At 34.2% G+C, this 27,518-nt stretch overlaps 1 protein-coding gene across 18 annotated transcripts in view; it reads right to left on the bottom strand.

The window, feature by feature from the left end:
* The window catches only part of ADGRL2 (adhesion G protein-coupled receptor L2), a 235,503-nt gene that overhangs the window by 61,839 nt on the left and 146,146 nt on the right, over window positions 1-27,518 (bottom strand). For all 18 annotated transcript variants that reach the window (XR_004052016.1, XM_030912815.1, XM_030912820.1 and 15 more), the window contains exon 3: window positions 23,883-24,096. Coding sequence is in view for 17 of the 18 variants with exons in the window: in XM_030912815.1 (XP_030768675.1) it covers window positions 23,883-24,096 (214 nt within the window). In the remaining variant the exon portion in view is untranslated. The remainder of the gene's footprint in view (window positions 1-23,882; window positions 24,097-27,518) is intronic.

The following is a 27,518-nucleotide window of genomic DNA, read 5'->3' as shown; positions in this document are numbered from 1 at the left end:
TGGCTAACAAGGTGAAACCCTGTCTCTACTAAAAAATACAAAAAACTAGCCAGGCGAGGTGGCGGGCGCCTGTAGTCCCAGCTACACGGGAGGCTGAGGCAGGAGAATGGCGTGAACCCGGAAGGCAGAGCTTGCAGTGAGCTGAGATCCGGCCACTGCACTCCAGCCTGGGCGACAGAGCGAGACTCCGTCTCAAAAACAAACAAAAAAAAAAACAACTCATCCCTGTAACAGTCTTTCTACCCTATAGGTGTGGGAGTGAGGGTTTCGATGGTTCAATTCTGGAATGAAGCCAAATATGCATCTATAAAAGCTGAAGTGTAACAAATAATTTTGGAGATTAACAGTTTATTAATTTACTTCCTACCAATATATTTGCTGATTACAAAAATTAGGGTAAGTATTTAAAGTTGGTGATATTGCCCAGGCTTGTGCACAATATATATTTCAAAAAACATTTTAAGAAACAGCTAACGCATCGCTTAACCATCCCAATTTGCAAATGGCAAGAAGGTGAAAGTATTACAAACAGTATATTTTATCTTCCAAATGTAATCAATGTTCTCAGGTCTCAATATTAACTTTTAAGGCATCCAAACTATCTTTTGAAATTAAGATCAATGTTCTCAAAAAAATTACTGTAAAGGAGGGAAAGGCATTTTATAAAAGTGTATTATCACTAATTTACATACTAGTATATGGAAATTTCTGAAAAATACCATGCACAAATAAACAGCAGTATTTTCAAGAAAGATTATCTCTTTATTTTAGAGACATAGTGCCTCATTACTAATGAAATATTAATGAAAACAAACTATTAATATGTTCCCTTTCCTTACTCTTTTAAAACTCTAAGTGAAAGAAAGCACAAAGCACACATTACTTATACTCTCGGAATAAATTGTATCAAAAAACAATATAGCATACTGTTTATCTCTGTTCAAAAGCAAAATCATTTGCTAATTAGGAAGATTAGTGTTTAAAAGCAGAAGCTTTAGAATCAGAAAAAAAAGGTGTGTAAGTTCCAGCTCAGCTACTTACTTAATTGTGAGTCCATAAGCAATGTATTAAACCTTTCAACCTTAGCTTTCTCATCTGTAAAACCTAGTATCTTCTTTAGAACTTTGTTAAGGTTAAAGGGGATAGTGCAGGCAACTCTCTGCACAATACCTGGATAACGAACATCAAGAAATATAAATTACCACCACCAGCAAAAATACCAATAATAACAATGTCCCCTATGTAAGATGAACAGATTTGCAAACGTTAAAGAAGCAGAACATCTTTTCCTCTTCCACAGTAGTCCCTGCATTGTGCATACTCTTTTCCTGTGTACAGCTTTAAAAACAGGCTGAACTATTCATGCAAATTTGTTTCCATTCCAACTCTAATCTTGAATTGTACAATGCCCAACAAATTGCTTTTACTCTTCTTTTGATTATCTTATGCTCATTATTACACTTTACCAAGTGCAAAGTATGGAGATGAGATTCCATGTGTAATCTATTGTGAGAGGTGTTTTAATCAATAGTCTTGTTCTGCTGATTAAGCAGGGGCTTCTGTTTTGGCAAGATAACATTAGTTTCTCCAGTCATGCTCCAAAAACCATTGGGAATCTTCAGCAGATCATTAGATATGCTACAATAAAGCTTTGGTGCATTTTCTTTTCTTCCTTAAATTACTTCTTCACTGTCCCATGGTTCCCCGTCACCAATGGCACTGCATTATTATTGCAGCTCCCCTGAAACTTGCACTAGAGCTATGTCTCCAGGCCATAGGATGCCATTTTCAATTGAAGCTTCTTCTTGAAAATATAAATTAAGAAAATTTCATTATTTCCTGCCAGGGGCCATTATTCACCACAGTTCTAAGGAAGATTAAAAATGCAAAATCTACCGCCTTGAACAAATACTCCAGCATTCAACAGAAAAGCTCAGTATATCATGACAGAAACTAAAAAATTAAAGTTTGCTTAAATTTGAAATTATACAATTATTAATTAAAGAATTAGTGCAATCTTTTATTGAGTCTGCATGTTTGATGAAGATTGCTTCATCAATTTAAATATTTTAGTGGCTATTTATTTATTAAACTTCAATTACAAAACACTAGCAATAGTAAGACTTTTCTTTTCCCCCGAGTTACTACTTTCTGTCTCAGTTAAAAGTACTAACTTTTTGGAGGTGAAATCAACGCTTTCAAGGTACCAAGGTATCATGTAATGATACTCCTTTTCATAGTGCCAAGTATAAACAAAACATACACAGGAGTTCCTGGAAGAGCTTAAACCACATCCTTAGGTGAATTGTATACGCTAAACAAACAGAATATCTACAGATGAATTACTGCAATATGAATCTGTTCTTTAATTAATGGAATAGGAATTACATTCATTCTTGAGCCTCAATTACTAAGTAAAAGTAAATTATACGTTAATAAGTAAACTATATGCTGCTCAGGTACACAAGTTTTACAAATTTAGAAACTACTAGAAAGTGGGAGTTTAAGAGAAAAGAATAAAAGAAAAAGGAAGCTGCCAACTTATAAATTCTTATTGGAGGTGATTATATGCCTAGCATGTAAGAATCTGGTATTTTTGAAAAAATTAAATAATGATTAATGATTATCTGGCTATTTCTGCTCATAAATAAACATGGTTAATAGAAAATAAACACCAGACATACAATTTTGCTTCAATCAGCAATACCTGATTCTGACAGAATTCTGTCAATTTGGATATAGCTTTGTATTATGAATGCCAATAATAAACCCTTATGAAATAGATTACCTATTTAAAAGGAAGGGGGGATAAGTACTCTTTAACTACCAATCACTTCTCTGTATACACTAGCAAATTCCAAATGACCTAGTACTCTAGCCACTGTCTTTTTCAGTCCAAATTTAGAACAAAATTTTATACACACAGCACATAACTTTAGAACATAAATTGGTAGGCGCCAATGCAAATAGATTTGCTCAGACAAAATAATCAAGTATATGGAGAGGGAATACAAAGAATTATGCTTTAAGATACAAGGTTACAATCATCCTCACAGATACAAGAGACAAACGGAGTTGAATGTTAAATCGCCTTTTCAGAAAGTTTTTTTATTTTAAAATGAAATGCCATTTTATCATCTAAATTCTATTCTATACAGCTAGGGAAAGTGGGTCTTGCTTTCTTTAAATATTTATTAATAATGATTTGTGAGCTTAACTAATTGCTAGGTAAACATAACATTAGGAAGCTAAATGGTGTGTAATTAATGTGGCAAAAAAGAGGTGTTCTGTAACAATGTTCCCATTTGTCACCCAGCTATTGCTCATTATTTAATAATTTGTGTAGGCTAGGTTTCTAACCATCATATAGAATTTAATTCTATAGGTATGTTAGGATATTATACAATTTGCATTATAGAATATTGTGTTATTTAAAGTATTTTGAAATCATTACTGTAATAAAGTTAGTTTCAGAATCTCTAGCATAGTATGCATGAATACTGGTATACTCAGAGATACATAATTTGGGAAAAATAAACAATATAATTTTTATTACATTCAATTTCCTACTTTTTACAGTTTTAAATATAATCCTGATTTTTTAAATTGCACCTGTGATTAAATCCTTGAAATTGCGTTTATAAAAATTATTTTACAGTTGTATTTATTATTAAAATGATAATCATAAGCAAAAATGCAAAATGTTTTTCTGTATTTTCAATGTGTAAACATAAATTTATTTGACTGAAAAGGAGTACAGTGTATAAGAGAAACAGAAAGTCCTCACTCCGCAATAAAAATCAAGAAACCAGTGGCAAGTCAACAAAAGCTTGACAGTAAAATCCTATGGAAAATCAACTCTAGGAGGTTGTCGTGCTTTTTTTCAGTCGATGAAAACAGAATAACATCTTCCCATAGTCTTTGCATTTCAGTAAAATATTATTCCACAATTTATAAACACAAAGCATGCATACTTTAATATTTAGTTCATTTACAACTTAGAAACTCCAAAAATTTCCTTAAAAATACCACATTAATTACTAAAATAAGCATTTTGAAATGACAATGCTGATTTTCTAAAAACAACTTTCTATGTTTTAGAAACCTTTGAAATTCCTTGCAGTTTTTACTGGACCTTGGGGTCAGTTTAATGCAAATTAGGCTTGACTCACTCAGAGCCTTATTAATCCAGTACAAAATCTCTGTTTGCAGAAATGCACATTCAACATAAATGTGCTTGCTTTTATTAGCAAGATAAGAAGTATTTATTTACAAAGCATGCCACTGAGACTGTTTCATTCACAGGGTCGTTAGGTCTAACTACTTAACGAAAGAAGTAAAAAAAAGTAAGTGGGAATAAAAACCATAAAATTTTGTAATACTTAAAAAAAATGCTTCTGTGTCTAAATTTTCAAAGCCTTCACTTTTAATAATTCAAAAAATATTACAACCTGTATCAATTAAGAGCAATTATTTATAAAAATGTTAACCTACTGCAGTTTGCACTTGCAGAAACTATCACATTTTTTTTTAACAAGGGAAATGGGAAATCACTATGGGATGCCCTAGTTAGATTAAATTAGCAAGAAACTTGTTACCAGACTATATAAAAGACACAGCGTAATAAGACATGACCTTGCAGAGCCTTGCAGCCAATCTGTGATGTTTTTCCTTCCTATAACCCTTGCTAATTATCTGCAAAGTTACAGACCCTTTTGTCGTGGGTTATTTTTCTTCAAATTGTGAGGGGATTTTGGTTTCTAAATATTTAATTAGTCTTGTTATGATATGAGAATTGTTGTACATGCCAAGCATTTCGATTTTCATACTCTATTCCTTCTAATTATCCTCAGATTTAGATTGGTCATCCCAAATCCTTTCTGTTTGTAATTATTTACTTCTTAAAGATCATTCAGTGAAGAAATATTTTCACCCTTATGGCTCTTCTTTTCCTCAAATGCCTTTTCTGGTCCGTTAATTACCCGCTCAGAGGATTAGAGTTTGAAATAATGCAAAAGAACCTGCAACTAAAAGGAGTTTTAGAGGGCAGAAGTGAGTAAACTAGATTTGTGTTGTTGCTATTTTAAATTCACCTTAAAGATTACTCCCTTGGTTTGGATATCATTTTGAAAAGAAGAAAATTATGCCATAAAGATTTTTATTCTGACTCCTGAGATGTTTGATGAGATGTAATTTAGTCAGTATTATAAATCTCTGAATACAAAACAAACAATTTTCTATTCTAATTGATAACTAATACAATTTCCACTTTTACAGACCTCATTTTGATTACAGCATGGCCAACATATGCTGACAGAACGTCCTATAACAAATCAAACTGAAAGTATAGAAATAAAATCATAAGACTTTTGAACTGTGGCTTTAAAATACGCATCTTTGTCAAAGTATTTAACTGACTCAGAAATACTTCCCATTTTTTATTAAAATGACTCTATGTTCTGTAAGTGCTTGCCTTTTTTTTTTTTTTTTTTTAATCAAGAGGCGAGAAAGCACTGTTATTCATTACACAAAACAAATTCTGGATCTTTCCCAACTTTCATGTTCACATACTACGGTATTTCTTCACTGAGCTTAATTTTCAGCCGAATAAACACTACTAATTATTACTTTAATTTTAAAGTAATTTCTCTTCCTCTTGCAACTTCTAAAATATCTTGGCAGTAAAATATTTGACATCATTTATAAAGAAACTCATAGGATCTTGTGTAGAAGGGAATGAAAAAGAATAAGCAAGCAATATCTGAATATATGAATTGAATTAATAAGTTAAGGTTGGAGGGCAAGGGAAATATATAGTTCATGTTTCTCCAAAGGTTCAACAAAGTGAAAAGTCTTATTCTAAAAACAAAGTGCTACGTAATTATTTAGAAAGTCATGAATCTTTTTCTGTTAACTACAGAATTTCAAATTTGATCTGTTTCCTTACGTCCTTCTTTTCCAAACAGAAGGAATTCACCTTACCATCTACTTATTGAGAGTCTACCCTCATGGTCAAATTACATCCCAACTCCCCTCAGGAATTTTCATACAAGTATTCTGTTCTAATAGAGGATCCTTCTCCCTTAATTTAAAAATGTTATTAGCAAGTATGTGCTTAATAACAAATATGAGCATAAGTTATGTATCATCATCAAATACAGTATTACCAAATCAGTATCAGATTCTGGCAATACAATCTCTTTGCCATGAAAAATTTTACTTAAAAAATGAACAAAAAAATCCTGCTTAATTGAATGGATTAGAAATAGAAGTTGAGACAGGTCTGGAATTACAGTAGTGAAATTCGACTCCAAACCACTGAAAAATCCCTTTGCTCTCTCCTCCCATGTACCTCACTTACCCCTCAATTTGAGGGTTTTCTCCAAGAAATCCAGTTTAAAAATCACTGATCTAATATAATTCTTCATTAATACAGGTTCGATATACTAAGACCCAGAGAATCTGATTGACTTACTAACACCACAGGCTAGAGCAATCACTGTAACTGAAAGATCTCTCTCCTAAGCATCTGTCTACTATATTATCTACTCCATAAGCATGGCTTAGTACTTGCCCCTACAAAAATCATCCTAACAAAGGCAACATTTTCTATGTAGACTTTGAGAATCTTGGTATCTATGTAATTTAAAACAGCCAGCACACTAGCAAATCCTCTGAACTGAGTTCTCACATAAATGACTATGCACACTTCTTGAACTACCTCTTCCTTAATAAGAAGATCCATTTGAAGGACCGTTAAGTCCCTGAGGTAGAAAATTATCAGAGCTTAGGATACTATGCTTCTAGTCTGAGGAACTGCTGTTTTCCAACTCCCAGTGGTGACCTCAACGCAATCCTAATAACAGGATCTCCCTGTTATGTACTTGAGGGAGGCAAAGACATATGCAGGATTCATCAGCCACACAGGTGGTACACAGAAAGCCAATACAAACGATGCTGGACAAACAGGATTATATTCCCTGACTACCCGAACCTGAAGCAGTCTTTTCCTAGAGCAGCAGCTCTGTATAATTAATTTGGAAATGAATCACATTCTGCTTTATGGCATCTCTTCTATATTTTGCGTTTTAGTTGCTACTAAACTCACTAATTATTTTCCATGTCTAGAATTACACAGTAAACTTACGACCTTGTTTATATTATTTCCCAAACACTCCAAGAATGGTGGGTACTACTGTATCAGGCATCATACAGTGATTTTAGTTGTGTCTAGGACTGTAATTTCACCTTTCTGCTGTGTCAGGCTTCTTTTCAATCTATCTCAATGCCTAGTCTTGTTTACGGCAAGAAGTACTCAATTTAAATACCTTCTAAGACGGAAATCTCAATCTTCTGTATTTTACTGAAGGTTTTTTAATCAAAGGAACAACTCAAAACATCTTGAGATATATACTAGTTGTCATTTCTTTAATAAAAACTACAGAAATTTTATGTATATGTTTACCAAACTATTCTATAAGATGAGATTAAAATAATAATAATAATAATAATAATAATAACGACCAAAAGTTAGAGACATAGACTCTTGGGATACTCTGAGCAGCAGAGCAAGCAGCGAAGGCCAAAAACAATCCTTAGCACCTGTCACCTGAACATAAATAATCAAATTCAGCAGATTTTTATAAAGAGATGGCTACTTGTGGTTCATATACTCTCAGATTAATGGAGTCTCACCTGGCTGATAAATATATGACAAATTTTACTGGCTTACTTCTGATAAATCTGAACTAATCTTTAATCGTGACAAAATATTCATAATCTAATCCTTTTATCAAATTGACTACCACTGCAGGAGTCTCGTGTGTTTGCACAATTAAAAACCCCATGTTAGCCGTATATAATAAGGCATTACATTTGATGCAAATCCTTTTCTATTGAAATAAGTGCCAAGCTGACAGCAGGAAGTAGCTGATAAGAAAGCAACAAGGCATTGCTGATGGCATTCTTGATAACTGAACACCAACTCATAAGCATTCAGTCTACAGCCTATTTCCCAATGAGTTCCTTCTAAAAAGCACAGATCAAGGGAAGTGTCCTTTTGCTGCATCGCAGTCACAACAAGAAATTATCTTTAAAAAGACAGACAGATACACGGACAGATCAACTGATCACAGGTAGGAAGAAGCAGGAAAGGAAGAAAGGGAGGGAGGGGAAATATAATTTTATATTTTATTTATTATAGAGATGGGGTCTCACTATTTTGGTCCAGCTGGTCTCAAACCCCTGGCCTCAAGCATTCCTCCCGCCTCCACCTCCCAAAGTTCTGGGACTATGGGCATGAGCCACTGAGCCCAGACAGATAACTTTTTATTCATCTGTGATGCTGGTTTTAGAAAAAGTAGTAGAAGATATTATGTGCGGTTGTATCCTAAAGTGTAGAAATACCTATAATTTTGGAAACAGTTATACCATAAATATGCCACATTTGAATAATATCTATACAGATAAAAATTAACAAGGGAATATGAAACTGTACATTACTATTCTCTGCTATAAAAAGATTGAACTCCTTACTGTTTCAGAGTTAATATTAAGGACTCAAATCCTAGTGCTATTTTCCATGCTGACATTACAGAGTTAAAAATAATTTTTTAAATACGATATTTTGTAGGACTATTTTCATAATTTTTGAGATCTATATAAACACAATCTTTGAAAGATCCTTTCCTCCTTAGCTTAAGTGAAAGAAGGGAATTCACTCACAATGCCCAAAAGGAAGAAGAAAACCGGCGAAGATGCTGCATGCTACAGAGTGTGAAAGAACGGGGACAGAAGCTGAATAGCTCCCTGAACAGACCTTCTCAGTATCCCCTGAGCATACAGTATTTTTCCCCTCTCAGGCCATAACTTACCACTTTCCCTTCTCCACCAGGTTTTGAAAGTTTGTTACACTATAAGGGAGATTTGGTATCACGGTTATTTCTGTATATTATCTCCTCTTCTTCACCAGACTACAGAGCCTTTGAGGGGTTTAGTCATTGTTTTAAGAATCTCTGAATCATATGCACTGGGTAACACTCTACATTATTCTAAAATGTATTAACTCCATAAACATCAGCCTGTACTCTAACAAATATATTAATATATTCTTACCAGTTGTTACTAAATACTGTTAGAGTGTTTGGCACATTTGCTTGTACATCTCAAAACCCAGTAACGATTCGACAGCGAATCAATCAATGAAAGACAAGATATCATTTTCAGAAGCCAAGCAGGGTTCCATAACCACATGATACAAACCGAATTAAAATGTATCTGATTTATAGTTTACATAAACAGTTTGTAGAAGTTTTTAAAAGTGACAATGAAAGCAAAAAGCCTCTATTCCCATATTATACTCCTATCAGTAACTTGTCTGAAAGGCTCAGTTCATCAAAATCTATAAAATGTTAGACTTGAGTGCTTTAACTATCACTAACACCATGTGCAGGCTTGGGAGTGGAGGGCCGTGTGCTCTGAAGCAGCAAATGTTGTGCTCTTCTGAAAGCTAACGTGCACTCTTATGCCACAGATATAAACAGAGTAAGCACATTAAATAATGAATGACTAGGAAAACAGCTTTATCACTGCAGTTTAAAGACGCACTATACGCATTATCATATTGTATGCAATAAAATCTATTAAGTAATTTTAAGATTTTTTACATGTTTTGCAGAAGTTACAACTAAACATATTAATAGACTGAGGGGACTAGCAATTAGACCTCTCGGCTATTTGGCTAACTCTGCTTCATGATACCCAATGCAGTTAATTATATTTTTTGATGTTAATAGTCTGAGGGGACATGTTTTATAGTTACAGTCTTAGAATTTTTTTTATTTGCAAAAAGTATTATACTACCTAAAGTAGTACACTCATATATAACATTACATATTCTATATAAGGAATCGTGGTCAACTTCTTAAGCATATTTGATATGACATTATTTTTAAAAAAAGGAAATACTAGAAGAACTTGCTGCTGCTCTTATCTTTGACCCTTAAACTTTTCCATTTCAGCAACCTCATTAATGTCAAAATGCCATTAGAACGTCTGCCCACTTCTAAACCTCTACAGCCAAGACAAGGCAAAATCTTTTGGGTTCAATCAGAAGCACTTTCTTTTTGTATTCAGTTAAAAAGCTTAATAGAGTCACAAAGGTCAAAATATTACTTTTATTAAAGAAAAAGGATGGCAAGACAAAGATAAACTTTCTGAGTGAAAAAAGCCATTCTTAGACCTGAATTGGGCTTTTTTTGGTTGTTTTTTCCTTTAAAACCTTTAGTTTTTATACTTAACTACTAGATTCCAACAATGTATACAGCCAGTATTTTTACATTTAATGTTAGTACTTTTCTTTGGTTGGATAACAAGGGAAGTATGATTTGAGGCAGGATCTCTAAGAGGCTTACTGGGAGTGCTCTTAGAACTATCAGTGAAGCCGTGACAGATGCAGGGTTGGGGAGAGTGAGAAGGTGAGCTCCAGTGCAGTCGAAACAAAAGCCCAGCAAATTCCTCAGGGAGGGAGCTCTGGAGTTGGGAGAGACCTTCAGAGATGTCCCTGAAATGAAGCAAAAGATGAGGAGGCCAATCCTTTGTACTCTGGCATTCACTGGGATTCACTGGGGGCTGTCTCTGGGGAGAAGAGTTTAAGATCCCTTCAGCCCGTGACAGTTCCTGCGGAGGGACTCAGCTGTGAGCCCAGCAGCAGGCAACTCTCTTGACAGCTGGAAGAAAGAGTGCCTGATCCTGAAAGGTGAATGTGGGAGGCACCTCACAACACCCACTATAACACTAATGTTAAAGAGTTTTATGAGTTGTTTTCAAAGACAGTTCTTTTAATACTACTTCTCATTTTCATGGTTTTTATTCTATTTTATCTTCTTGTACACACTGACATGTCAATCCTGTTTACTAAGTGATATTCAATGGGTTTCCTATAGAGCAATGAACCTTAACAGGCAGCTTTTAATTGGCCCACATAGGAAACCGCATTACTATTAATTCCACAGCTACAGCATAAAATAAAACCATTGCTTCTCAAACTCTAGAGCAATTAGACCTCTCGGCTATTTGGCTAACTCTGCTTCATGATACCCAATGCAGTTAATTATATTTTTTGATGTTAATAGTCTCTGTCAGTCTCAAGCATAACTTCTCTTTGATGAATATTTAAATTATATTTGAATAAAAAATAATCTTGGTTACATTTTATATTCAGTAATCATCACAGCTTAATAAAGGTCTGCTCATCAAGGGATGAAATAAATGACAAGATATATATAAGTGCCTTGAATCAACTTATTAGATAATATATTTGTTATGACCACTATCTCTCTATCTAACATACCTGTTTTTGTACATTTTCAAAGGTATAGTCTCATTCACACATTTCACAATTAGATTTCAAAAGTTACTTACATTCTTTCAAGTTATATATATAGAACTCTATTAATGATAACATTTTAGGATGTCGTAAGATAATCAAATGTATGAAAAAATTTACCAAATTATAAAATATCATTAAAAAATCGGCATACATTATCTTCCTGTGTCATTTTTGTAAGTTCCAAGAGTAATACTTAAAAAAAAAAAGCATTAATTTACTAAAAGATTTTTTTTATTATAGATATAGCAGAAACACCATTACTAAGAAAAAGTAACTTAAATAATAGTTTTCTCCACATAAAGTCTGTAATGGGAGCTGAGGGTGAGGGAAACTTCCAAAAATAAGGAGGAGAAGTAGGGGGAGGAGAGTATAAAAGCAAAGTATATTAGTGAAATTTATTTAAAATATGTTTATTCCTCCATTTAGTTTTGTCCATAATAAGACGGCTTTAAGCCAAGTATTTATTTAATATAAACTTTGAAAATGGGTTATTCTAGCTCAATTCTTTTACTAAATAATGTTTTAGCTTATAAACTTAATTAATGACCCTTAAAAAATGAATTTAATTTTTAATCTTTCAGTCTCTCTTATCCCAAATCCTAAATCTCTGAAATACAAAGAAGATACCTAAAGATACAATGAAATGTCCTAAAATGTACACATCAACCAATGAATGTCCAGCGGAATGCTATACCAATTTCTTGAAACTATCACCTGATAGATAAAAAAGGTAGGCGTGAATTCAAGTTTTGTAGGGTCTATAGCTTGTAAAATTTAAGAGTCCTTCTATAAAAAACAAAATAGAAAAATTACATATAGAAAATTAGATAACAAAGTGAATGGTTATTTAGAAAAAAAGAATCACAAGAAATAAATTTGTAAAAGCCAACAAGAACCGCAACCAACAAAATCCAGAAAGCTAAAATAACATTTTAATTAACTGCCTGACATTCCTTTCTAATACTTCAATTTTTTTAGTGACATAGTCTATGATTGTCTCTTCCTGTAAAAATTTCATATTTACTTTCTATAATGTTGCTTTTCCTATGAACAGCTGATCCAAATTTGTTTTTTACTACTGATAGTTGTGATGCATAAAACACGCACCCACACTGCCACAAGAGCTCGTGCTTGCTACACTGCTCCAGCCTGTGCCTTACAAACGCTGGCATTCTGACAAATTCTATTTGATATTATACTCATCAGGAGGGGGAAAGTATGGTACATTTGTAATTTTAAGTACTACCCTTGTCATGTGTTCTGTGTACTCTACATACTCCACCAAGAATATGTGGAGAAAACTTCTCTTTGGATTAGGTATCTATGAAAACCAAATGCCCCTTAATGTTATATATATGCAATGAATGAAAGGATTTTTCCCTAGACTTAGCTTCTGGCTCCATACACTATAAACATTATTTCTCTTCCACTACCCACATATCTCAGGTGTCATAAGACATATTTAAATTGCAATATGACATCTGGCTTTGCACATTTATGTCACGATCAGGAAGGAAGTATAATGAGTAACAGAAGTATTTCTAGAGGCCATTTCTTCACCAGAACAGTTAGCAGTAACAAAACTGTACACAAGTGTCTACAAACCATGTAAAAATAACTCCACTAAACCTAGACTGAATTTAACACCAACTGAACTTCCAACTACCTGGATCTCTAAATGCGCTTGGCTATTCCTAAGCCACCATAACTGAGGGGAAGTCTAACAGAAAAGTCAGAGAATGAAATCAAAGCCTTTAAAGATTGTGTTTAAATATTGTATTTCTGCAAATTTTTACTATATATATTTGATCCCGTGAACATGTTCAAATGCCTTAGAAGAAACCTGTGCAAGTGAAGGGCTGTGATGTGTTAAGAATCATTACCTTCATGGGTTTACCATGAATCTATCTTTAGAGACAGAGTAAGATTTCCACAAATTACAGGTGAGTTCATTAACAATAACAGATTTGCAATCTGAAAAAACAAACAGAAAGACCACTGGAATCATCTCAAGCCAACTTAAATAGAGCAACTCTCATTTCAGATACTTTCTTAAAGCCACGAGTAATATAGATAGATGAGTTATAAAACCATGTCTTTCTTGGTCTTCATATATGACATGTTACCAAATTTTGAGAGAACTGTGACATGTTAGTTTCAAAATATATTTGATTTATTTACACAAAAGTTAAATGTGTTAAAGACTACAAAATCATTTACATCTATTTTTTCATGAGATTTTTCCTTGTAACATCCAAAAGAGATGTATTACCTCTAAAACTAACAGTGGAGTAACAAACAGCACTAAAAAAATCTAACTACATTGTTATAATATACTTAAAGAAAATACATAGCAGAGAAAAAAGAATGGGTCTTTAATATATGCAAGGCAGAAAAATATGTATTAGTAAAACGCCATCAGAAACCTAATTACTCACAATTATTCTCCTCAGACAATGTACAAAGTAGATACTGGTGTTTTGTGTTGTTGTTGCTGCTGCTGTTACTATCATAGTTTTGGTATGCAATTTCAGTGTAGAATATATGGAAAATTAATATGGCCATAATAAATGACAGTTTAAGATCTTTAAATAATTTAATATCAAATTTCCTTGCCAGGAGTGATTGCTCATGCTTGTAATTCCAGCACTTAAGGAGGCAGAAGCAGGAGGATAGCTTCAGCTCAGGAATTCAAGATCTCCCTGAGCAACATAGTGAGACTCTGTTCCCCACAAAAAGAAAAAAACAGACCTCTATGTACAGATGTATTTTTTTTTCTCTTTCTCTTCATTCAATAAAATTAGTCAATACAGTATACTGACCCATCACTGTTATTGTGTTCCTAACCGAGTACGAAAACAAAATATGGATTTGGGGTAAACCAATGAGGAAGATGTTTTCTCTATTAAATAGAGATAGGCATTTTATTTACTTAGAAATCTCCTTAAAATGTACAAGAATAATTAGAATGGAAAAGTCTCAATTTTGCCCGAAATTATGTTTTCTATTATTTATTAAATATTAAATTAAAAGTATTAATAAACAGCATATTTCAGTGACATTATTCCAAAGCTTTAATAAACTTTATTATTTTCCTAATAAAAATGCCAATAGGAAATTTTACAGCATACTAAAAACAATTCCAAATTCTTAAGTGACAATATACTTTACCACTTGTTCTTTTTTTAACTGGTAGAAAACATGCATTATATTACATTTCAGTAGCATTTGTCTACGAATTTTGGTGTCAAAAAAAAAGAAAAAAGAAAAAAAGAAGAAAATGCCAAATTCCAAGCAAAAATAGTGAATTTGCCTTGATGTGAAACTTTAAAATAAAATTTCATTTCCATTCTTTATAACTGTAACTGAACATCTATTCTTATCCGTTCAAAGCATAACTTTTTAAAAATGATGCTTAAGCAAAATTTTTATACTATCAGTATGACATCGACAAGCAGATCCATACTGAAATCATACTTAGGAACAACAAAGTCCTTGAATGGGTATCTGAAAATAGTCTTATGAAAGCAGATCTCATGGTCGTTCATTTAGATAAATGTGTATTAGTAAAATGCCACCACGAACCTAATTACCCACAATAATCTTCCTTAGATAGTAAGTAAATTTAACACTTGATTGTTTAGTACATTTTAGAGGTATCAATCAAACACAGTTCTGTCAATTAATTTGTTTAAATGCCACACTTTGCAAATAGAAACCAATGTTTTAGCGTACAGGAAGGAATGTTGTAGGTGAGTGAAAAAAAATACAAGGTATATGATGATATAGACACCACAGAAATACCATTGTCATCCCATCCATAATACTCACCTTTCAAATGACAAAGGAGGAATACCTAATAATCCCTAAGGATATGAAAAGCACTATAAAAAGATCATTATGATCATATTGAAATGTAGAGGTCAAATATGTTCGTGTTCACTTCTACTGATTTTGATCTTATTTCTTCATCTCTCTGCTTTGGTTTCAAAACTAAAGATAACTTCTAAAAATAAAAAACTAAAGCAAAATCACCAAAGCTGAAATGAGATATGGCTTTGCTTTCAAAAACTAATTTCCCTTACCCTTATCCAGCCTATGTGTGTTAAAAAATAAAATAAAATTCAAATTTTCAAAGTATCTTTCAAGCTTCTGAATTTCACTGAATAATCCTTAGGGAATACTTAAGAACAATAATGTAACTACCTTATGGAAAAATTACTCTGGTTTCCTCAACCAATCAATGGACATAATATAAAGAGTAAAAATACCCTAAATTAATGGGAAGTACCAGTGAAAATGAGCTAATTCACATCTGTATTTGCAGTTTTCAACATCTAGTAGAAATGTTTACTAATTTTCATTTTAAAAGGAGATACAGAACCGGGCCTGGTGGCTCACACCTGTAATCCTAGCATTTGAGAGGCTGAGGCAGGCAGATCTCTTGGGTCCAGGAGTTTGAGACCAGCCAGGGCAACATGGCGGAAACCCTGTCTGTACAAAAATTTTTCAAAAATTAGCTGGGTATGGTGGCATGCACCTGTAGTAACAGCTACGTGGGAGACTGAGGTGGGAGGATCACTTGAGCCTGGGAAGCTGGGGTTGCACGGAGCAGAGCCTGCACTCCAGCTGTAAGACCCAGTCAAAAAAAAAAAAAAGGGAGAAACCGAGGATCCTATAGGGCAGAATTTTTGATGTGACATTATTTCTCTCTTTTCTACATTTGATAAGCAGGGTCATAAAAGATATTTAGATAATTTATCTTCTAAAACATTTCATAATTTATTAGTCTCTCTTGCACACTAAATGTGAATGTTTAATATGGTTCATGTTTATTACTAGCAAGAGTCTCCCCTTCCTATGAGTGCTTTGCTTTAAATGTCCATCAGTAAGTGACATGCAAAGCATGTGTCCAATTAGGTATACCAATAAGAGCTTTAATGGTTATTTATTACTGTACTAAAGTTCAAGACTCTGTATTAGTAGATTGGCCACAGAGATGTGCTTGTAATACCAGTTAGTTGTCTTGAAACAACTAGGCCAAGAGTGAGAGAATTAGTAGAAATCCATCAACTAACAGAAAATAACCTAAGTAGATTGCATAGACATGACGGGTTAGGAGCAGCTGAGTTACTTCATTGACCCCGTATGTATTTCACCCTAATGGACAAGTGTTGGATAAACCTGACATGTCAAGTAGATAAAAACACTTGGGATAAATAACATAAGGGTAAGAATGCAGTTTCTGAGACATGGCAGGTTTAAATCCTATGAGAATGCATATGCTAAGCAAGAGTAACCCTGACTAGTAAGCATTCACAATAATTCAGGAATAAAATATACCAGCCCCAAAATATTATGAAACACCATAAAAGACATACTGCACTAATTTTTCCCTTTGGAAAATGCCATTAATGAGGAAGAAATACGAAGATTTTAGAAAGATGAGTTTACAGTTTATTGCTACCTATAGGAGAAGTCAGAAAACAAATATTAAAGTATCTTTCATATAGCTGTGACTTGGATATAAATCTTCTTTATGAAGAATGAATGATCAATGTAAAAAGTTGAGAGAATTGTATGTCAAGGAGGGTATACACAAGCTGAAATCTATAATCATGAAGTCTGCCAGAGTAAACTGGCAGAACTGTAACTGCATTTTAATGAATTTTCTTGATTAAATTCTGAGATGCTTCCAATATTCACCACTTCCCATAGTAAAGGTGTGTGTGTGTGTATATTAAGTATCTCCTTTGTTTAAATATTTTATATAAAATTAGTATCTATTAGTACATTTGAAAATAACAGACATGTTAAAAGTGTATATAGCAAAATTGAACTTCAAAGTTATTTATGAATACATTTTCATGCCAGTAAGGTATTAAATGAATGAGGTTCTAGGTACAGGCGATTTGAGGTTTCAGCTCCTGCGGAAAATAATCCAACCTTTTTCTAAAGACTTGCAAAGTAAAAAGAATATCAAATTGCCACTCCTTCTCAAGGAGATTTTTTTAAAAGTGAGGAGAATATACATGTAGCTATGTGAACAAACATACATGTAGCTATAATGACAGTCAATTCCCCAAGTGTAATTAAAGGGAATTAGAATATGATGAGCCTCAAGCTCCTCTGTAGCTCTAACAATCTGGTATTCAATAAATTCCTTAAAATAGAAGCTATAGCCTATAAACTCTCCCATTCCCTAAAGAAAGTCCCTATTTTTATGCCTATCCTGGTGGCAAGAATGGGAGGTGTCGTGGTAGAGGATAAGATCATTCTGCTTATTCCAGACTAAGGCATACATGGTCCTTTTCATATAGTCTTACTTTTAACTGAATGTGGAAGTATGCACTCAATTTTCCAGTCTCACTCTGCATCCACTGTAATATAAAGAACCACAGAACAAAGTAACGCACATACATGTACAACAACACATTCCTTCAAACCCTCTGGCACACAAGAAGTTGTCACCACTCCATATGCTCTCAAGTTTAAAAAGTAAAATAAAGTATAATTATTACACTTAGAGATAATAGGTTAGGATACTGATAAGTTTAGAAAAGGGAAATTCAAGAACAGAAAAGTTGTTGAATGGGGTATAGAAAGGGAATGGATTATTCTGGTGCCTACATTTAGAGCTTACTTCCATTATCCCAACCTTTCAGAAAACACTGAGCTTTGAAATCAGTTTTGTTGCTTATACAGCTTACGTTAATTAAACTATACCTAAAGTTCTAAAGCTAGATTGTTTTTCCCTTTCTTATAGAATAAAAATCCTAGAAGTTTATCCCTACTTTGTAAATTTAGGTCTTATATTTATTCACCATCTGGTCCCATGTGACCAGAGTACTACCTAATTCCTGCTGGTCTATGCAAGGCAAGGCTAATTGCTATTTCTTGATTTCTATCTTGAAACTCTCCTGTCTTGAAAATCTTAACATGTTCTTTTATTTGAGTTGTCAAAATAGAATAAAAATCTTCAACATCATCAAGAAAATTAATGTATCTCTTTTGTAGTTTGCTACTGGCTTCTAAGACATTAATTCTCCCATGTGTGTTCATTTTTTTGATGGCAACTTTACCTCTGCTCCTCAAATGCAGGTGTTGTCTAGCAGGTTTTGCGTGCTGAAATTACATAATCTCTGTGGGTGATACCATTTATTCACCTGTAACTATTCAACTTTATGTTGACACTTGTTTCTCCTTACATTCTTTGTAAGGACTACTCTTTAAGTGCCAAACCTGTATAAACAATGGCTTGTTGCACTATTTATTTATATGCCACCCAGTTCTAAAATAAACTTCAAGGAATTTAAACGGATAGTATAACAACCAAAAATATATTGAATTTTACTTAATAAGAAACACAGGCCGGGTGTGGTGGCTCACGCATGTAATACCAACACTTTGGGAGGCTGAGGTGGGCAGATCACTTGAGGCCAAGAGTTCGAGACCAGCCTGGACAATATGGTGAAACGCCATCTCTACTGAAAATACAAAACTTAGCCGGGCATGGTGGTGTGCACCTATAATCCTAGCTACTTGGGAGGCTGAGAATGGGGAACTGCTTGAACCCAGGAGGCAGAGGCTCCAGTGAGCAGAGATCTTGGTTCTGCACTCCAGCCTGGGTGAAGGAGTGAGACCCTGTCTCAAAAAAAAAAAAAAAAGAAACCTAATGTAAGTATGCTATGAGGTACTAGTCAGGTGCTACCTTTAACTGTGCTTAAGAAAAATTTTTTTGGTTAAAAGCTTTGAAGGAGCCAGGCTAGTTCCATAAATCTAGGCTATAACCTTACTTTCCTTGGGCAATTTCAATCCATCCCCTTGACAAAAAAAGGGAGACAGGGGGCCTATTTTATACAAAATACACCTTACTACAATAGGGACTAACTGAAGCACCTATTTTCTCCATCTTCTTCACATGGTATGTATTACGTTTTGTACTTCTTTGTATTTACAAAGGTACACTCACATGTCTACGAATTGCTTTGTACAAGACCTAACTATGCATGTGAAATTCACATTTAATCCTGAAAAATAAACCAGTAAATATTTACATAATTACTTTCAGATCTCTAGGCCAAAGTGCTAAAACCTTGGCCATGTTAGAAAGCATCATCCAAAGCAGCAAAACCACCTTGATAACAGTGAGCAGGTTTTTAGAGTAAAAAAACAGTTATAATTTGGGAAGAGGATCTTCAGGTATAATCTAGCATATCATTTTAAGATACCTACTAGTTTGTACTCAAGTGCTGGAAAGAGACAATACTGTTAGCAAAATTCTAATCTATTTGTTAATCAAATACTTCAAAGTAATAGTAGGATTTGCTTTTTGGTTTGTTAATGAATTCAAAGTGTTATAACGTTTATATATTTTTAAGTTGCCGCCCAACAATTACCTTTAATGAGTACTAAATTGTGACTGTTCCATAAAATATTAAAACAAATATCATTTTAAGAAAGCATTTCATTTCTCACTTTTTAGGATGAGCCACTCAGAATACTTAAGGCTGTATACTATAATCAGTTACTACTAGAGCCTTCAGTTTCACACTTTTAAATGAACAGGAAATAGAAAATGGAGAGTGAATACAATACTTTTACCACGTCCACAGCCTAAATTACAAGTGTATTTATTTACTTGATTCTCAACTGCTGAAGAGGTAACAGTGGAAGAAAGGGAGTGAAAAACAAAAGAAGAGGAGCAAAATACAATGAAAACAGATTTTAATGGTACTGAAATTTCTATGCCCATCTCTATCATTACATGTAAAAAAGGGGGGCTTTCAAATTTAATGCAAAAGTTCTAATGTTTTAATGTGAGATTTTCAAAGACAAACTTTCTACATTAAAGAAATAAACATGTCTCCCTTCACTACATGACTGAATATCACATTTTTGAGGAATATAAAGTGGAAAATCTGCTAAACTATTAGGGTTTTGGGATTTTTTTGTTTTTTTTTTTTAATAAAAAGGACAAATTATTCTATATAAGCAATAATTATTGATACTATCTTACATATAGGAAAATTCTAATTAAGATGCTCGGAGTACCACAATTAAAACAAAAAAAAGATGCCAAGAGTTAGGTGCTTTGTATCTAATATAGAAAAATGATATCCATTCTCAGCAGTTTTCTGTATTATATTTACATGTGGGAAGGCAAGAGTCCAGTTAAGAGGTATCATCTATATAGCTTTAAAGTTTAAAACACATTCTCAAACACATCATTTTCATAACACAAAATTAACCAATGATGTATGATCTACTTTCTATAATTAATAAACTGGGGCTCAGTGAAGAAAGAAAACTGCTCAAATTCAATAAAGTAGAAATTATCAGAGTTTACATTTCAACTCAGGAATTGAGGCAGTCTATTACATTAGGACATATGTATACTTTATATTCATCTCTACCTTACTCAATGGTACTATTTTCTCTTTTTTTTTTATTTGAGGCAGAATCTCATTCCATTGCCCAGGTTGGAGTTCAGTGGCATGATCTTGGCTCACTGCAACCTCCGCCTCCCAGACAGAAGAGATTCCTTCTGCCTCAGCCTCCCAAGTAGCTGGGATTACAGGTGCCTGCCACCACACCCAGCTAATCTTTATATTTTTAGTAGAGACAGGGTTTCACCATGTTGGCCAGGCTGGTCTTGAACTCCTGAACTCAGGTGATCCACCTACCTCGGCCTCCCAAAGTGCTGGGATTACAGGCATGAACCACTGCACCTGGCAATTGTACTATTTTCAAAGTGGCTAAACATCAATTTATAACCATCTTTAACACTTAATACAAACTACAGTGGCTCGAACATTCAAACAATGATGTCAAATTTTATACTGTCTTGAATTTGAATGTGGGGAAAATTTTCCTTATATCTAAATTTTAAAGAAAAGACAACTGGTCTCTTCCTTATTTTTAAAAACATCTTGGGCAACATACAACGGTAAAAAAAACAAAAAACAAACAAACAAACAAAAAAAAACCAAGCATTGGTTTGAACTAGAAAGAATACAACCAAATCAGAATACATTTACCTTAACTATCTGTATACTATTCGAAGATGGCAGAAATTCCCACTTAATATTCAAAAACATACTTTCCATCTTGGCTTAACACATCTGTCATATTGATAGCCTTCTCTATGACTTCTCTAACCTACTGAGTAAAGCTAAATCTGCTAGGAAGAAAAGCCAGAACGTGTTTAATCTGTTAAAAGGATATTTTATCTATAATTCATTGAAGGATACAAGGAATTCTATACTTAGTTGTATGCTTTCTTAAGTTGAACTTGTTATTTAATTTTGTTTGCTTGTTTGTATATTTTAAGCCTTAACTAACTATATAAACGATACCTCTTAACTGGAAGGAATGAGAAAACAAGCCAAAAACTGGAGAAAATATTTGACAAAGAGATATATGATGAAGGACTGCTATCTAAAAATATACAAAGAACTCTTAAAACACTAAAAAAAAAAACAAAACAAAACAAAAAAAAACTCAATTTTAAAAATGGGCTAAGAATACATACAAAAAAGATACACAAGGCCAGGCATGGTGACTTACGCCTGTAATCCCAACACTTTGAGAGGCTGAGGCAGGTGGATTTCCTGAGGTCAGGAGTTTGAGACCAGTCTGGCCAACATGGTGAAACCCTGTCTCTACTAAAAATACAAAAAATTAGCCAGGCTTGGTGGCATGCACCTGCAATCCCAGCTACTCAGGAGGTTGAGGCATAAGAACTGCTTGAACCCGGGAGGCAGAGATTGCAGTGAGCAGAGACCACGCTGCTGCACTCCAGCCTGGGCAACAGAGCGAGACTCTGTCTCAAAAAAAAAAAATAAAAATAAAAAAATAAAGATATACAGATGATAATAAGAATACAATAAGTATATAAAAAAGTTGAACATTTTATGTTATTAGGGAATTACAAATTACAACATCAATGAGACAGCAATACACACTTAATAGAATGGATTTCAAATACTGGCAACACCAAATGCTAGCAAGAGTGTAGAGAAAAAAGAACTTCTATTCATTGCTGGTAGAAATGGAAAGTGGTACAGCCACTTTGAGCTAAACACATTCAAAACATACAATCCAGCAATTGTACTATATTTGTCCTAATAAACTGAAAACTTATATTCACAGAAGAAACTGCACACTGATGTTTACAGTAGCTCTATCCATAATTGACAAAACCTAAAAACTACCTATATGTCTTTCTGTAGGTGCATGGATCAACTGTGTCTATCCAGACAATTAATATTACTCCATTCTAAAAAGAAATGAACTATCAAGCCAACAAAAGATATGGAGGAAATGTAAAAGCATATTACTAAGTGAAATAAGCCAATCTGGAAAATATCTGTGGCTACCAGGAGTTAGGAGGATAAGAGGGATGAACAGGCCAAGGATAGAGGATTTTTAGGACAGTGAAACCAGTTATGCGTCATTAACAAAGGGATACTTTCTGAGATATGCATTGTCAGCCTCTTTTATCATTACATGAACAGCAATGAGTGTATTTAAACTAACTTAGACAGTATAGCCTACTACACACTTAGACTATAAGGTAGTCTATTGCTCCTAGGCTACAACCTGAATAGTATATTACTGTCCTGAATTCCATAGGCAATTATAATACAATGTTAAGTGTTTCTACATCTAAACATATTTAAAATAGAAAAGATAATACATCACATTACAACTTTATGATGGCTAAGAGGTCACTAGGCAACAGTTCAGATCCATTAGCATCTATGGAACCACCATGCTACACGCGGTTCATCACTGACCAAAAAGTCATTATGTGGCACATGACGGTATTCTGTACGATACTACAATGGTGAATACATTTGTCAAAACTCATAAAATGTACAACGCCAAAAGCCAATCCTACTGTAAACTATGGACTTTGGGTGATAATTATGTGTCAACGTAGGTTCATGGACTGTTAACAAATGTACTGCTGTGGGGCAAAGTATCTGCAGTGAGAGACGCTGTGTATGTGTGGATATGGATCATATGAGAAATCTCTGTACTTTCTACTTGATTTTACTAAGAACCTAAAACTACTCTAAAAAACAAAGTTTATTAACTTTTTTTTTTTTAAAGGTAAGGAGCAACTATTGCCAAAGACCCAGTCACTTTAACATTCTTGATGTTACAAAAAGTATTTCAAATTTTTGAAGCCTTAAAAACTAAGATTACATTTCAAATAATATTCGTTTTTTATTTTATGTTTATATAACACAAAGAAATATGTATTACATATTCTGATACGTCGAGCTATATTAGAATGATTTACATATTTGAATGTTGATGAAAATATAAAGTGTAGAAATCAACTTTAGTAGGTTAAAAACCCAACTCATTTTAATAAATAGGCTGAGATGTGGCCTATATCCATTCGCTTTGGAATAACTGTAATAATTTTTCTAATTTGGATACAACAGCTCAAATGGGACATTAACACATGAATATTTACCTTTGAGTCATAATTTTGAAGGCATCGGGGAGGTAGCAGTCTGTATTCTCCATCTGAAATGGGTCAGCATCACAAATCTTGTCATCCGTCCGACCATAGTTAGCGCTCTCAATCATGATGACATCACTGCCCGGGCATCGCAGATCTATAGAATAACCTTCACAGGATAATTCTCGCCTCACCAGCCCAAATGGTAAAGCTGCTCTGCTGAAACCTTAAAAAAAAGAAAGAAAATTAAACTGTAACTCATTTATAAGACAAATTATTTTGGTAAAGCATTTTCAGGTAACATGATTCATGTCTATTGTCAGTCACAAACTCAGGCATTTATTAAATAATTTTTTTGGTTCTCTACAATATGTCAGAAAATTATTTTTGTTCATCTTTATTTGGACTCTTCATCTTTACGAAATACCCTAACAAATTACTTTCTGTATAATCAGAAACTATTGGCTTTTTTAGTAAATCCAAATAATGACAAATTTAATCATGGATTTTATAAATGGTGACAAGTTTTACAAACAGAAAATATAACTACTAATCAAGAAAGAATTTTCATCTGTGCAATGGAATGAAACCTCTGCTACACCCACTGGCCTTACTCTCTTATTTAATGTACACACATTAATTGCTATTGCATTATCTTAAAAAATACCTTCATCTTAGCAGTTTTTTCCCCACAATAACTAAGATATATTTATGACAGTAGTAAGATACTTATGGCACAATAACTTATTTCCATTTAAATACCCTTTATTTAAAACTGACACTGAAAGGAATCAGCAGATGGACATTCAAAGGAGCCAGCACTGCTCCCATCCAACTCAACAAATGCAAAGACCTGAAAAGTACAAAATTCTCTACGATCAGTTACATCATCTACAAAATTGACATGAAACATTTAAGACATTACTTTTCTTAACTGTACAATTCTAAAACAAAATAATGTCCATAAAAATGCTTAAAGTACATAAATATGAATTTATGTATGGTACATCAGGTAGAGAGTATAGATAAACACTGTTCACAAGTGCTCTAAAAAAGATTACCGAATGAAATAATAATTAGCATGTTAAGTTTAAATCAGTTTCCAACCAGTAGTTCCATAAAGTAGTAACAGAGCACAGGACAAAGAGCAAAAGCAAGGAAAGCCAAGAACTATGTGTGACAAGGACATCCTTGCTGTCCTAGTGGGCTACCATCAGGCTAGCTACAATAGCAAAACCTTCTCCTACAATGTTTCAACTTTTTTCAGGTCTCTAACCTATCACCATCTATAGCATTCCTATTACAAAAATCAGCAATACTTTCAGTATTTCTTAGCTCTATCATTTTCACCCTTCTGTATTATATGCATTATCTCATATATTGCCTTTTATACAAAAAAATTACACTCAGAATAAATTGTTCCAAGTTATAAATTTCCAAGCTGAAGTGCTGGGCTGTGCCCAGGCCAATCCAATGCCAACACTTGTTCTCTTTATCTTTCTTGAACAATGTTTCTCACTAATTCAATAAAATAGAAAGTCACCTGGTTAAACATGATCTTTTCTTAGATGTAAGTATATTCTTCCAAAGCAGTACTGGGTGATACACTGGTGTGATTTTAAAAAGCAGCAATTTTCAAATCTGGCTGAGCTCTCAGTTCTTCGGAGAAAACTAAAGGTGTAACTGGACTGAAGATGGAAGAAAAGAATACCTAATTTGGAATGCAGAAATCTTCAGGAGATTGTGGCAAACACTAAGCTTGGCAGGTTTTCACTAAAAAGGTTTATAGTATGTTGAGAATATTGCAGTATGTGGAGAGGTGCACTACTAATGAAGAAGGGATACAGAAACAGAGCTGGGTAAATGTGATACAGAAACAGACCTGGATAAATGTCAGGACAAATGGTACACAGGCCAAACTTCCAAAAGGTATTTCTTCCCCAACAAGTTCATAAACTTTTTTATGTACACATAAACAAACACACACACACACACACACACACACACACACACACACACTCTGCTTTTTCTCCATCTCCTGATCTTGTACTGTACTACCTATACAAATAATTAAGCTTAAACTAGTATTACCACATTTGTTTTAATAGAAAATATTTTTATGGCTTCAGAAGCTGACACATTTCTGTGGCAAAAGCTATGTGAAAATTCAAACAAATGACATCAAATAAAATTTTGAAATGCAACCTATTTTAAATGGAGGCAATTTGCAATTATAATTCTATAATAAAACAGAATAAATCATATTATTAGAAAATGCTAGAATATTAGAACACATTATTAAAAGACTGGCTTGGAGCCATACTTGCAATTCTTACTATTTTGTCAAAAACACAGAACTGATTATGAAGCACTGTGGTTTTTAAAACCTGACCACTTTAATTTTTGTTGTTGTTAGTTTGCAGGATTATAGTTATTATTCGAAGTGAATTTTCCTCTGCTTTTGAAACCTATTTGGGAATTGGCATAGTTGAGTATGTTACTGTTTTGATAATTCAGGGAGAGGAGTTTTAAAGCTTTAGTCACAGTCATCCAAAAAAGCACAGTAAGGTCTGGGGCTGTGGTTCACGCCTGCAGTCCCAGCACTTTGGGAGGCTGAGGCGGGTGGATCACCTGAGGTCAGGGGATTCAGGACCAGCCTGGCTAACATGGTGAAACCCCATCTCCACTAAAAATACAAAACTAGCCGGGTGTGGTGGCGCACACCTGTAATTCCAGCTACTCGGGAGGCTGAGGCAGGAGAATCATTTGCACCTGGGAGGCAGGGGTTGCAGTGAGCCAAGATCGCACCATTGAACTCCAGCTTGGGCAAAAAGAGCCAAACTCCCATCTCCAAAAAAAAAAAAAGTACTATAGTAAGGAGAAAGAAAGGAAAGATCAGCACACTTTAATAATTTAGTAGATTACCAATACAGAATCTACTGGAGAAAAGAGATCATGGTACTTGCTATCCTTTGAATATGGCTTGTTCCCATCAAACTCAAGCAGAGGCTTAGTCCCCAGTGTGGCCGTATTGGGAGGTCGTGCCTTTAACAGGTGACTGGGTCTTTAAGATAAACACTTTGTTTTCCCCCTGCCCCACCACCAGAGACAGAGTCTTGCTCTGCTGCCCAGGCTGGAGCGCAGTGGCAAGATCTCGGCTCACTGCAACCTATGCCTCCCAGGTTCAAGCAATTCTCCTGCCTCAGCCTCCTGAGTAGCTGGGATTACAGGCACGCAGTATCACACCAGGTTAATTTTGTATTCTTAGTAGAGACAGGGTTTCACCATGTTGGCCAGGTTGGTCTCCAACTCTTGACCTCGTGATACGCCCACCTGCGCCTCCCAAAGTCCTGAGATTATAGGCATGAGCCACTGTGCCCAGCCCCAAAGTCTATGTTTTAAGACTGAGTTAGTTCTCAAAGGAATGAATTAGTTTTTTGCATTCCCTTGTCCTTCTACTTTTCAACCACTCTAGGAAGCAGCGTGAGGCCCTCACCATTTGTGGCTGCCCACCTTCAACCCCAGAACCCCAGAACCATAAGCTAAATAAAACTCTTTTCTTTATAAACTACCCAGTCTGAATATTTTGTTATAGCAACAGAAATTTAATCCTGCAATGTATTTTGATTTAAATCATAAATGTTCTTT

Source organism: Rhinopithecus roxellana, chromosome 12, assembly GCF_007565055.1.
Source record: "Rhinopithecus roxellana isolate Shanxi Qingling chromosome 12, ASM756505v1, whole genome shotgun sequence".
NCBI classification, from domain to species: Eukaryota; Metazoa; Chordata; class Mammalia; order Primates; family Cercopithecidae; genus Rhinopithecus; species Rhinopithecus roxellana.
Note: the sequence above shows the minus strand (reverse complement) of the source record. Positions and strands in the feature narration are given on the sequence as shown.